Source organism: Helicoverpa zea, chromosome 19 (assembly GCF_022581195.2).
Source record: "Helicoverpa zea isolate HzStark_Cry1AcR chromosome 19, ilHelZeax1.1, whole genome shotgun sequence".
Lineage (NCBI taxonomy): Eukaryota > Metazoa > Arthropoda > Insecta > Lepidoptera > Noctuidae > Helicoverpa > Helicoverpa zea.
Window position 1 is genome coordinate 6,024,180 of NC_061470.1, and position 12,860 is coordinate 6,037,039.

The 12,860-nt window shown below is 36.2% G+C and overlaps 2 protein-coding genes across 3 annotated transcripts in view; one reads left to right on the top strand and one right to left on the bottom strand.

Annotated features, from left to right (window-relative positions):
* The window catches only part of LOC124639512 (protein I'm not dead yet), a 28,172-nt gene extending 20,655 nt beyond the window's left edge, over positions 1-7,517 (bottom strand). Inside the window, exon 1 of the mRNA XM_047176925.1 lies at positions 7,324-7,517. The gene's annotated coding sequence lies outside the window, so the exon portion shown is untranslated. The remainder of the gene's footprint in view (positions 1-7,323) is intronic.
* The window catches only part of LOC124639520 (GPI transamidase component PIG-S), a 43,326-nt gene that overhangs the window by 9,776 nt on the left and 20,690 nt on the right, over positions 1-12,860 (top strand). Inside the window, exon 1 of one of the 2 annotated variants that reach the window (XM_047176934.1) lies at positions 7,535-7,649. The exons of the other annotated variant lie outside the window; for it this stretch is intronic. Coding sequence (XP_047032890.1) covers positions 7,643-7,649 — 7 coding nt within the window. The 5' untranslated portion in view covers positions 7,535-7,642. Of the gene's footprint in view, positions 1-7,534; positions 7,650-12,860 lie in introns of those variants that run through there. 2 annotated transcript variants of the gene reach the window in all.

The following is a 12,860-nucleotide window of genomic DNA, read 5'->3' on the forward strand; positions in this document are numbered from 1 at the left end:
TCATTTGCATTTACTTATATGTTAAAAATAATTTCGAAACGTCCAAAGCTAGTGACGATATCCGAAACATTGTTACATCAGCTGTGTCTCGATCTGAATTTGTTCAGTTTATAAATACACGTGGTAATAAAACGTATTTTATCATTTCATTGCACCTTCATCCCGATTAAAATGAGACCTTGACTATTACAAATGTCGTCGTCGTCTCAAGTTATCAAATACAGAACAGCTTAAAAGAATTTATCAATATTTAAGATATTTTTTCTATTTTAAATTTTTCTAAGGAGACGTAATCTTTTTAGCTAAGCTTCAGAACTTCCTGTGCAGCATAATGAACTTCCAATCCTCAAGCTTAGTCTCAAAACTTCCTCATGACTGCGAGAGTCGAGTTTAGCAACATTTAAACAGGTGGGTGTCCTTGTTTCTGTTTTGCTACCTCTCTTTTCCTGGTCTCAGGTATTACTATCACCTAGTCGAACAGGGTCATTTCAGACTTTAGTGCCTATTCCATCTTATTTCAATTTGATTTTGTTGTTGTCTTTAACTTCCTGTCTCAATTTGATTTGACTTTCATGCTTCCGAACATTTCCTGTGTCGATATTCTAACGTGGGTCACTGATAAAAATCTTATATCCTTTGTTCTTTTAAGGATCGTCAAGGTAAATAAAGTCTTATCGAAAGCAGCGTTACTTAAAAATTCTTATCTCTGTTTACCAAAGTGCAATGTAACCTGTTTGAATGTAGTTTGGAAACCTGACCGGCAGGAAAGCATGTGTATAAGTGTGATATTATTTTCACCGAATAACAAGAGACTTCAGCTGTTTGGGACACAAAACCTAACGCGCCAGCATCTATAATTAGATCAATGTATTCAGCAGCCGTGACCAGCCAGTGGACACGTTACTAAACTAAGCATAATTTCTTATCAGTCCTATTTACCCTATTTAATTAAGTTAATTTTTATCTGACAAATTTTATTGGGGTCATCATTTCGCGTGCGACTCGACCTTTGATCTCCAATCATGAAAACATCACGTTTTTTTAACACGAGATACATCTGTCTCATTTGTTTTGCATCCAACAATTAGTTATCACCTGATCGGGAAAGGTGATTTTCAAGAGAAAGTTTTTGCCCATAAAGGTAACCCTTTGCCAACTCGTTGGCTGGTTACCATTATCCTTTAGGTCATTGTATAATTTTTTCCACTAATTCTTTTTATTTATCCTCCCGATTAAGCAAGTTACTACTCACTGCGCCAAGTCAGTAATTACCGGCAAAGATATAGATCACAGTTACCGATATAATTACTAGGTTGTTAAGCAACGTTCCACTTTAATTATATGTACCCGTTTTGGCTAGTTTAGTCCAGTGTATTCCAGATGAACAAGGAACCCTCAATGTATCAAGATTCTGCAATTTTGAATCGAAATCACTCAATATACCTACATTTGCATTTCCTGAGCTGAAATGTTCATCATTTCCTGAGCATTTCAAATCACCCCATTTTTTCCTAAACCTAAAAGTTAAGTAAATAAAGAGTGACGTCACTTCTTTATAGTTCTGTGTCATCGCAAACCTATGGCGTCAACATTGGGCGTGCGTACAAATTGATTACTATATCAATGCCTATTGTCTTCAATCATAGCTGCTGCTCCACCAAGGTCGTCTCTGTGTCCACTATTTATTATGAAATTAAAACTAGATAATACTGCGTCTTTATATTGTTAATTTGCATTAGCATCATATTAATCATACATGTTTCAACGTTCCATTCTTCTTCCATTGTCAGCAATTTTCCCATTAGAAAATTATCATAGTCATTTACACTTCCTGTTTTATTTTGTTTAGTTTAAAACTGTGTCTGTTATATTCCTGAGTGTTTGTAAGATAACAAGCGATCTTCCAAAAATAACTTTTTTATTGTCTCGATTACGCAACCGGTTCGTATCGATACTTTTAATAAATTCCATTCGGACTCGAGTCGTCTTCAAATATAGGGGGCTTTATTTCAATGGAGTGGACTTAAATAAACCAAAAACATTACAAATGAATATTATTAGAAATCTTCGCGTTTGTCTAAATAAGTAAAAAAAAGGTTATGATTATAATAGACGTGGTTTTCTAAAAAATAAGATAACCTATTAATAATGTACACGCTACAGATCATTGGTAACATGATATTCACACATCTAGAGGTCGTGGCCTGACTTATCGAGACTACAAATCATGAAAAAATTCACGATAATAGTCAAAATATCGAACGATTGTCACATGATATTCAGGTAAGACAAGTCAATGGGTCAAGAGTTGTCGGAAATTAACATTTTGATTAAAAAAGTTTACATGTAGATAATAAGTGCACGGACTAATGATGAAAATAATTATACAGAAGGCTAAAGTGCTTAATTAAAGTTTCTTAAGTTTGACATTACTAGCTGATAACTCGATGCTACGCTCTCACCTATTATCACTTAAACCTTTGATACTAAAAGAACCGGAAAACAAACAATTTCTAACGTCCATGCTCAGAATTACAAAGTAGAACGGTAAACAAGTCACGTGTAAGACCCTAATGGAAAGCAATCATGAGTATGTTCGTGCATTGCAACTTCAGTTGCGTGAATGAGATCATTTTTTGTAAGATCCTAGAAATCGAAAGGATGCAGATGATATTAATCTTCTACCGTTTACGAAATTCGCTATTATATTGTGTTTAGTACTTTGTGCAACATAATCTATATTTAATTGTATTCCAAGATTGTTTAACAAATTAGCGGCTGATACCAGTATTCGCATCTTCCATATCTCCTTAAGGTCATTCATGTTTAAATCATGTGACTTGTTCACGATTATGTAAGTACGAATCTCACGATTTACATTCTTATCTCAATTAATATTGTAAGTACGCATCAATGCTCCGGGTCGTCTCTGACAGGGACATTTTGCTTTCACTTTCTCGATTTATGTATCTGTAATGTCTGAATGAATCTCCGCAGCTTTTCTGGGTCATTCGAGATTAGCAGTAAGGTGTTTATTGTTTGAATTCTATTAATGGTTATGAATTATGCAATTGTAGCTTATCTTCACGCGATATTCTGTCCACGGTCTTTTCAATTAGCCGTTATTATTCTGTCGTTGATGTGATAAATGAGAGCAAAAATCATTGCAGGTTAACTTGTAAAAATCACACACAGCGTCTTGATTAAACGATGTCATTTTTGCTTTTGCCTCATGCTTCAACGTTAAGCAAAATGACATTCACGCATTTAGTGCTCATTTGCACTTGATCTTAGGCAATGACACATAAATTATTAACACCACCTATTTAAAATAAGGTTATCTATCACGTTTTCGTGGATTTTATTACTCTGATCCTACTAAAGTTATTCTTGATGCTGGGTCAGAGATAACGGGGTAAGAGCAAGAACGTATCCGCAGACTTGACCTGGGGCCAATACGTGGTGCACGTACTAAGATTATTTTATAGATCAAGTTCCAGATTCTCGGGAATCTCCGCATAGCTGTACCTACTATCTAAGGTTCACTGTGCCAATCCAAGCTGATTGACATGCATACATACTTTTTGTGTTAATTTCTATTGGAGATTTACTTTGTTTCTCACGGTATGTTAGTTTTACGCGGCAATTATTTCGCCTTCTCTTTATGCCCTCTGTGGCCTGGATTTAATTCTTTGTTGCATTCGTGAATCACAACTTTATATTTAACATTTCAATAAACTCCTGAGCCGCTTTATGCATTTTGTGCGTTGTGTCTTGCACTTGCACTAAATGCACATTTAGTCTTGATCTATAATTTTTGCACACTACACAGATTTGTGCCATCATCAAAATCAGGCCAATTAGATTGCTCAGAAGGTGAATGAATATTAGGAAAATTCTTGAAGAATATATATTTTTTTAAATCTAAATAGAGTAGTAGAGTCTTAAATTCCTCTACTAAATGTTGTCACACGTGTCCAATTTATTTGAAAATCTTTAATGTCTTCGATATACATACAAATGTTCACAACCACTGGTTGAAATGCGTCAAGTCATAATTCAGATTTATGCGGTCAATGTTCATACAGCAAAATTTCACCTTCACAAACATAAAAGTCAAAAAGATCCCTGCATTAAATATTTAACTGGAGTTCAATACCTTCATAAATTCTTCAGTTCTTCATCAATCAGTGCAAAAGGTAATTTATACCTGGCGTCTTAAAATTTCCACAGTCTGTGAGTCAGCTTCGGAAGATTTTGGCAAAACGGATAATATAATCATATTGCAATTCACGTAAGACGTATAACGACTGAATTTATAATCTGTCACATCTCTGGAACTACTAACATAAAGCAAACGTGCAGTCTCACTACTGAGCTCATCATTACTTACCTACAACCTAAATAAACGTCTGTTATTCCTAATGAAAATTCTAGCCCAAATAAAGAAAATGCTGCAAACAGACTATCATAGACTGAGCTGCATAACGTCGGGCCACAGTTTCATGCTCATGCATTAAATCAGTGCATACCCGCAGACGTCTTGTAAAATGGGAGCAATGTATCGCATTGACCTTTTCCGGAGTACCTTTGCTCACTGTATTTCATTCACCATAGCAAAGCTTGCTTTGTTTTGTAAATACCTACTGTGTTCCTCACTACTAAGGATTGGTTCCAATATTGACGTCAGGTAATCGTTTACCTGGTATTATGTGGAGTTAGATTGCAATAGATCTACCATCTACCTTTCCTTATCGAACTGGTTTTATCATGCTGTTTGGCCTACTTTTTAAGTTATCTCTCGGTTTAATTTTTCCCTGTTGACTCTTTTGCTTTAGACATACCGTCCTAATTTTCAATTTAAAAAATAACGTCAGTAATTTACACAGCAGTACCAGGCAAATAATTTTATAATAAAGCTGCACCATCATCTACCATTATAGCGTTTCTCTTCTTAAGGCAGACCAAATATTTATCTTAGAGATGATTCTTTCTGCTTTGCAATCCTCACGCGTTTCTGCTTAACTTTAACTATAGATACAATCCTTATGTATAAAGATAAACTCAGTATATATGGCGATAAGACTGTTTCATGATAATCTTTGAATTAATATTCCAATGTCATTTTGACACACCTCCTTTCGTCACCTATCGAATTTCCGCTTGCGTCATGAATAACAATTTTACAAATTACACTCGTGACACCGTCTGCAAAATATTAGTTCGATAGCCTTGAAAAAGCATTTTCTTGCAGAAATCTGATTCTTAATTCTATATTTCGCACTCAGTCGATGTTTTCAATAAATGCGTTTTATTTGTTCAGATGATATCGAGTTGGAAGGTAAAATAGGGCATCCAGTCATTGTCTGCTCATTGGGTCAACGTATGTCATCAGTCTAAACACCTCTATTATTCTCCTTTGTTAAATCTGGGCAAATATAACTAACAATTGTAACGTAGTTATCAGGTAACCTTGGTTCTGGTGGTGTAAAAAAGTCGTAAACTTACTACAATTTAGATTAGAGTTTAACTCTATTTGGTTACTAGATAGCTTATTTTTTTCCAAATCTGGATCATTTACATAGAATTTGAGAGTATGTGCATTGTGCGTGTTTCGGTAGATAAGGAAGTACATGATTGTGAATTGAAGAAGCAGGTGTCATCTGCAACTTCGTGTTTAGAAACGAGTTTCTCTAATAACGTGTTAATATCCACTGCACACATTCGATATGATCTCCGAACACGAAATGACGAAACATAAAGTAAAAACGTTCTGAATTGCAATTCTACGTCAACATTAAATTTATATTATGAAACAGCTCAAAAATAGTGCTCCTTCGGCAATTTCATACTTCTATTTCTAAAAACCTGTGTGTATTAGTGTTGTTGATTTTGAAAATATTTTGTTCAGGTTTATTTATTTTCTGAAGATTTTGCAGCTTCCTGCCCATGTTTACTTGCTTTGCTTGAGAAATCCTGACCTAGTTCCGCTTTATTTGTGTATCCGAGTGTCGTGTACACAAGTGCCGAAAGTCTTGGAGCTTCTTCCAGACTTAGATCGTTATTTTGGGATACTTGCATTCCCAAAAGGATTGGAAAGTTTGGAGTTCCTTGTTATTGCAGACAATAAAGGAAAAGCTGAGATCGTGATATTAAAAGAGATAGTCATCAGTCTCATAGAAATAAATACAACAGGTTGTGGACTTGATCAGATAGGACTTTTTAGGTGCAGTACCAGATAACGGAATGACATTGAATGAGTTGGTGAAAAAATTGAACTCGAAAATGATGAATAGGTCCGAAGCTACGAAAGATTTGTGATTTAAGCACTCACTGACACCCACGCTGCGTCAAAGAGTAATAAAGTTCTCTATTAAAATATGCTGCAGATATAATAAACGAATGATAATACTGTCAGCTATAAAGTTTTCTAGCTAGATTAATTGCGATTACTTGATAAACAGACTATTAACGTGTAAATACACAGCTTCAGTCGCAATAAGGATAATATTATGAGGTACAATGTCAGGGCCGTCCATATAAACAAATATAACATAAAATTATTACATTTACTGGAATAAATAATGATAGAGATTCGATTTTATTGGGCGTTATGGATGACGAAAAATATTCCAGGAATTCTTATCTAGTCACATAGTAAAATTTTGGAAGATCTCAGGATTGGGTCCTTTAGCTCCCCTAAAAATTGCCTCCTCTTGTTTACAAATTAGTGACATATAATAATTTTATTCCAATGCCATAAAGTATTATGTATTAAAATATTCCACCCATTTAAATAAAGTTTAGAATTATTTATCTAGTTTTTACGTGTTTGCCTGTTGAATATTAAACAGTTGATGACGTGAATTTTAACAAAAAAAAATGTCGAAGTCACGATTGAGTGTATGTAAAGTGCTTTTAACAATAAACACTGTTTTGTTTTCCTTTGAAAAGCAATTAGCTTTCGTTAGACAGTAGCAGTTATTGGCAGATTTTTCTTGTCGTCATTTAATTTATTGTATCGTCTAGCCATAATGAAATCATCTTGATTGAAGAATATTGTGGTTTTATTGCTATTTTGCTCTTTATAGCTCTTTTTATTATTTCCATAAAAATCCTCCACTGTGTTGCAATTCCTGTTGTTTCTTCATATTATAATTATGTATGATATGAATAATATTAGGGTTATTATCAGTGGGTATTTGAATTGAGTGTAGTCTTTGCAGTAAAAATGTTGATGGAAATCAGTTTTCATTAAAATATAATGCATATGTTTCCAAAACTCAAACAGCATTTAAAAATATTAAAGAAACTCAGTCTCACCGATATGAAATGGAAATCCTCTGTATCCTCACGGATTCGGGCACCAGACGATGCAGACGGAAATAACACCACACGTGTATTTGATTATTATTAAAAGTTTTCACAGTACGATATATTGAGTCGCGTTATTACGACGCAGAGCCGTGCATCCCCTTCGGACGGCGGGCACACACTGGCCCGAGGCTTGGATCGACTGAACGTCGGACTCTGCCGCGCTTTTTTGCTTCCACAGTGGTCCGCGTCTGGCAAAGCGAACGCGTCGCATTCAGCCTATATATTTTTAATTTCAATCAGGAGTTTGTGAACCTTCCACGTGACAATGGCAGGTCAGTATAAACAATTTTGCTAGTACGTTATCATTTCACTGTCTTGGTCAAAGTTTCGAGTAGTAGGCACATCAGCTTGGCGATACCTGTCTGGCTTTGCGTCGAGCTAATGACAGTTGCCTGATGATTTGTTACTATCGTAAATGCACCTGTCTTCATTTGTGTAAAGTGTACTATGTAATTATGGAACAAGTCTTGTATGAAATGTCTGTATTTGAGTTGAACTCATCTTTTCTTGGCAACAAATTACTAACATTAATGGTTTTCGAAACGTGCGGCAAGTCATGATTAGACCTTATATTAAATGTCAACATCAAACATGAATTCCTTTTTCTGATAACATTTCCTGTAGGTTATCCTGTTCAAACAAAATTAAATTACTGAACAAACCCAAACGCGTAATCAGAAATCAGGAAAATACATACAGTATACAGCTGAAAAGCTATTGTATTTACTCAAGGATAAATAAATACCAAAATCTACCGTAATATTACCTAAAGTAAATGTCTGTTACAGGATTGATTGAAAGAGTCACAGCCTCCTTGAAATACAAGAACAAAGTGTAAAATGCGCTTGGGGTATAGTGGGTTAAGTCCTACCCAAGAAACAAAAATACTCTGTCCTAGTCCACACACAAAAACCTAGTAAAAAAGTATAGTATGTACTGGATCCAAAGGACTATTATCACCAAAAAAACTTACTATTGTTTGTATACCTATCGGTTTAAATACAGAAGCCGTTGCAGACACTAAAAAAATAGCAATAGTGACATAATCAAGAACATAATTGCGTCCTAACATGTTTTCTTGTGTTTGTTCACAACTGGTTTTCTATAAACAGGTTCTATAATATACACAATAATATGAAGAGCTTTACATAGAGTATAGATAGATAGATAGATAGATTATATTATATTGTTCAAAAACAGTAGCTATTAAATACCATCGCCAAACGCTCACAGATTACCAAACTACTTTATCAGTACCGAGTATGAACTGGACGTAACTTGCTTGGCTTCCATGGGCTGTTGTGCGAAATTATCACATAATGTTACAGGGTCAAGGAGAGGTTTGTGGTGATATTCAAATTAGATAATACGGTTAGCTATCAATTAATGGAAATTTTGTGCTTTTTATTTGTCTTCAAATGGCGCAGTTTATCAATGGGACCTGTATTTATAAACGCTAAACTCTGTAACTGAAATTCGTGACCTCAAAAAGAAATTGTAGTAGATTCCATTTTTTTTAAAGTATAAAGCGTTTTTGCACGTCTATTAAGAAGTGAAAAAGGTTGAGGGCGGTACTTAAGCAGTTTAGATATAAAAGTGGCATATAAATTATACTGGTTAGCATCTAATCGAAGGAATTAGAGTGAGACGCCCCGCAAAGAGAGTTAAAATGTACGGCTTGCGTAACCCCCACTTGGAATTATACAAGATCAGAATTCTGGGATGCAATTCTAATTCATATGTTCTTTCTGACTGCAAAGTGGTCAAAAATGTATTTGATGAGTCTCTAAAAATACTGATATTTGGATGCTTTGGTACGGGAAGCAGATATGTCTTTCATATCTGTAACTGTACACACGTTTTTTGTCGATAGTGATTTTGTCACTCATGTGATTCATATGCGAAAAACGTTCAAACAACACCACAAAAAAAAGAAAATCACGCTAATTTATCAATGCTATTGACACGAAAATAGTCTACTAGCCTAACCTTCGAGCTCTTCCCGGTTTTCTATGAAAAACATTGGTTAAATATATCTCTTGCGCACCGTTATACAATCGTTTGATACACATGACGCGAAAAAAATACGTCGCAACTTGAGTGAAACGGAATTTCCTTATGATTGTGGAGATGTGGCCTCGTCATTGTGTGTGGCCTTGCCTACAAATATGTTATGTCTGATTTTTTCAAGGATGGATGTTATTTTTCATTAGGCAGACAAGTACTTGTGTTGTGGTGAGACAAATGGCCCATATGTTTTTGGTGTGCAGCTGACTTGTGGCGCATTAGCAATAGTTGAGTATGTCTAGATTCTAGATGTAGCTCTAGTGCAGTCTTAATGTTTACTCCAAGTTCTAACGCTTCTTTAAAAAAACCTCATGAGGAAGACAGGCTGCGGCGTGTTGCGGCACTTATACAGAATTTCTATCTTATCAACGATCTTACCAACGAAGCGTGCCGCATTGTAACTGGCTGCCTCAAGCCGACCCCGTTACAAATGCTGCACGCACTGGCCGCCATTGCTCCACCAGATGTTCGCAGAAGCGCAGCTTCTGGCATCGAGAGAGCCAAACTCGAAACAGACCAACGACACCCCATGCACTATTACACCCCTGTGCCACAACGGCTTAAAAGCCGCAGGGGTTTCTACAAAACCGTTGCTCCTGTCGATGGTGAGGCCTCTCGAGCCAGACGGGATCTTTGGCGATCGAGGAGTTCACTGCCCTCCCCGTTTGTCCCACTCTTGGAGCGGCTCCCTCCTGGACACGACCTCCCGAGAAGAGTCTGGCAGTCTTTAAACAGACTCCGAACACAGGTCGGCCGGAGCAACGATAATCGATCCAGGTGGGGCTTCGCGGGCGGGACGGACCTTGGGTGCGAGCGCGGGGCTGCAGTGCAGACAATGTCCCACCTAATCGCATGTCCACTGTGCCCTGAAACTTGCTCGCGGGAGGACTTAATGAGCGCATCCGGCCGTGCTTTCGCTGTGGCGGCATATTGGGCTGACATAGTGTAGTCTCAATATATGACATGTCATCGACACGAAAGAAGAAGAAGAATCTTACCAACCCGCTATGTTTCTTTGATCTCTGAATGAAGATATTAGCGAGAAAGTTTTTATAAACTTAAGATAAGTTTTTGGGAAATTGACGGGGCTGTTTTTGCACTGTGTGTCCCCAAATTGAAAACATACTAATTTCTCATTGCATGGTTTGTACCTGACCTGCATTGCACCTATTAGCAGAGATATTTCAGTTTTTCAGACTCAAGAGGCAGCCTGTTTTCTTTCAATGCCAGATCGGAATAGAAAAGTATACAGAGATATTTTTATATCTTTGTTTATACAAATACGTCATGCTACAAACATCTGTTTGTGCAGGTGTTTAATTAATCCTTGCCGTTTTGTTGCAATTCCATTTATATAAGAACTGCTCAACAGTGGATAAGATAATTTACGAATTGATATACAAAAATTAAGGGTCTTTTTATGACTGGAGTTTGAAAAATAGCATTAAAAACCAACAAAAATGACCAGTTAGTTGCTTATTTGCATACGACTTTTTGCTGACAGAAATTGAAAGTGCACGCGCGGTTTGCGACAGGGAAAAAGCTTCCCTCATTCTTGAAAACATTTCCTACCACCAAAAATTCCTATTCCGAACTCAACCAAGGAGGTTTTCATCAGGAAATTCCATAATGTACGGCCATAAGCCACAACCCTTTTACTCATTCCTAAAAATACTATCAGCAAACACATTACGCCGAGCACAGGCAGAGGCAAAGGTCGTGTGCGCTTGTTTTGCTGACGTAATAGCAACCACACCCACTAGTGCGCGAGGCGACCGCGAATCGAGTGGTTGGGCAACCGGGGGCTTGGCCGTACTATCACTTGCATTTGCTGATTTTGCACGTAGGTTGGTAGGTGTCGGTGGGGGCGAGTGAACGTGGTTATTGAGTTCGTCGTTTATTGGGTAGCTTTGTGACGCATAGGATTTTATTGTTATAAAGAAACTCTGCTGGATAAAATACATATTTTGTCCATTTTTTTTAACGACGTCAAAAATCATCAAATGACCCCTCTCGCTGTGGGTTAGTAGCGGTGAGGGAGTATCAGACGCTTACTGACTAAAAACCGTCTTGTTCCGTCGTAGGCCTGCACATACATTGTTTGGCTATATAGTAGTAAAAGTTCTAGAACTGAAAAGAATATTGCGCATGTGTGCGTATGTAAAAGTTACGTCACGTTTTACGGCTCGTGTTTCGAAATTTAAAATTCAAATTAAGAATTGTTTTTCGGTTTCAGGGTTGTTGGTCCTTATCAGCTTTTACAGTTATTTATTATGTTCTTGGATTTCTATCTTGTGAGGACACATCTAACTATTCAGGATTATCATACTGGCCCGTTTTTTTTTTTTTGCAGTAGCTGTGGAAATGTTTTTTTTTTTTTTTGCTATCTAGCTTTACTCTAGGTTCTTTGTAGGACAGCTAGCCTTCTACAATGATGAGCAATGCCATCAGTATGATTTACTAGAAGTGTAATTTTTTGGTGTAGGCAGGCATATTGTAAGAATTACTTTAAGAACCCTAAATAAAACTGTTATGGTACTATACTAAGAATAGTAGGTATGTCATTAAAGAGTAGGTAAGGTGAATAGAATATTACCTACTTCATATAAAAGTAAACCAACCAAATCAAAGTGCGTCTTATATAACACATGGCATTAATTTCTTAGCAATGTTTATTAATTATGCAATTATTTAACACTAAACGACCATTATATACTTGAAGGCAACTATATACATATATTCGTCATTTGACGTCATCTAAATACGCATATCAAGGAAAATAAGTTTTTCAAAAACAACTACTAAGTGGCTTTGTAAATACATAGTTAGGAACAATAGCAATAGATAGAAACAAAATAAACATGATTGTCATAACAGATTAACGGCTAGTTTCTTCATCAAAAGTAAAAGTCAAAGTAATGTCTAGAGTAAAAGTAACGGTCAAATTCGTTTTTTCAAGGCTAAAGTGACAGCAAAACTAATAGAAAAAATGAATTTGACCGTTACTTTTGCTTTAGACATTACTTTGACTTTTACTTTGGCTTTTACTTTTGATGAAGAAACTGGCTGTAAGTAATACATAGTAATATTATTATCTACTTAACAGGAGGAACTTCAGAGAAAGTTAAGACTGGTGATATTTTTGAGAAATATCTAATCAGTTCTTCTAGGAACTGGAATCGTACAACTGGATGGCTAACTGAATGACTGACTTGAAAACAAAGAAATAAAATGTTGACCTAAAGACCTGATATGGCTCGTAAGCGAAGTAGGAATTCCGGAAATTCCCACGAGAATTTTCATTAAGGAAAATAAAACCATAATCAGCAAATGAATGCACAAATCCAATGCTCTTTGGCGAGCTTTAACTTACAAAATAGTTGAACTATTCTTCTCGAACAGGGCATAAGGTATAA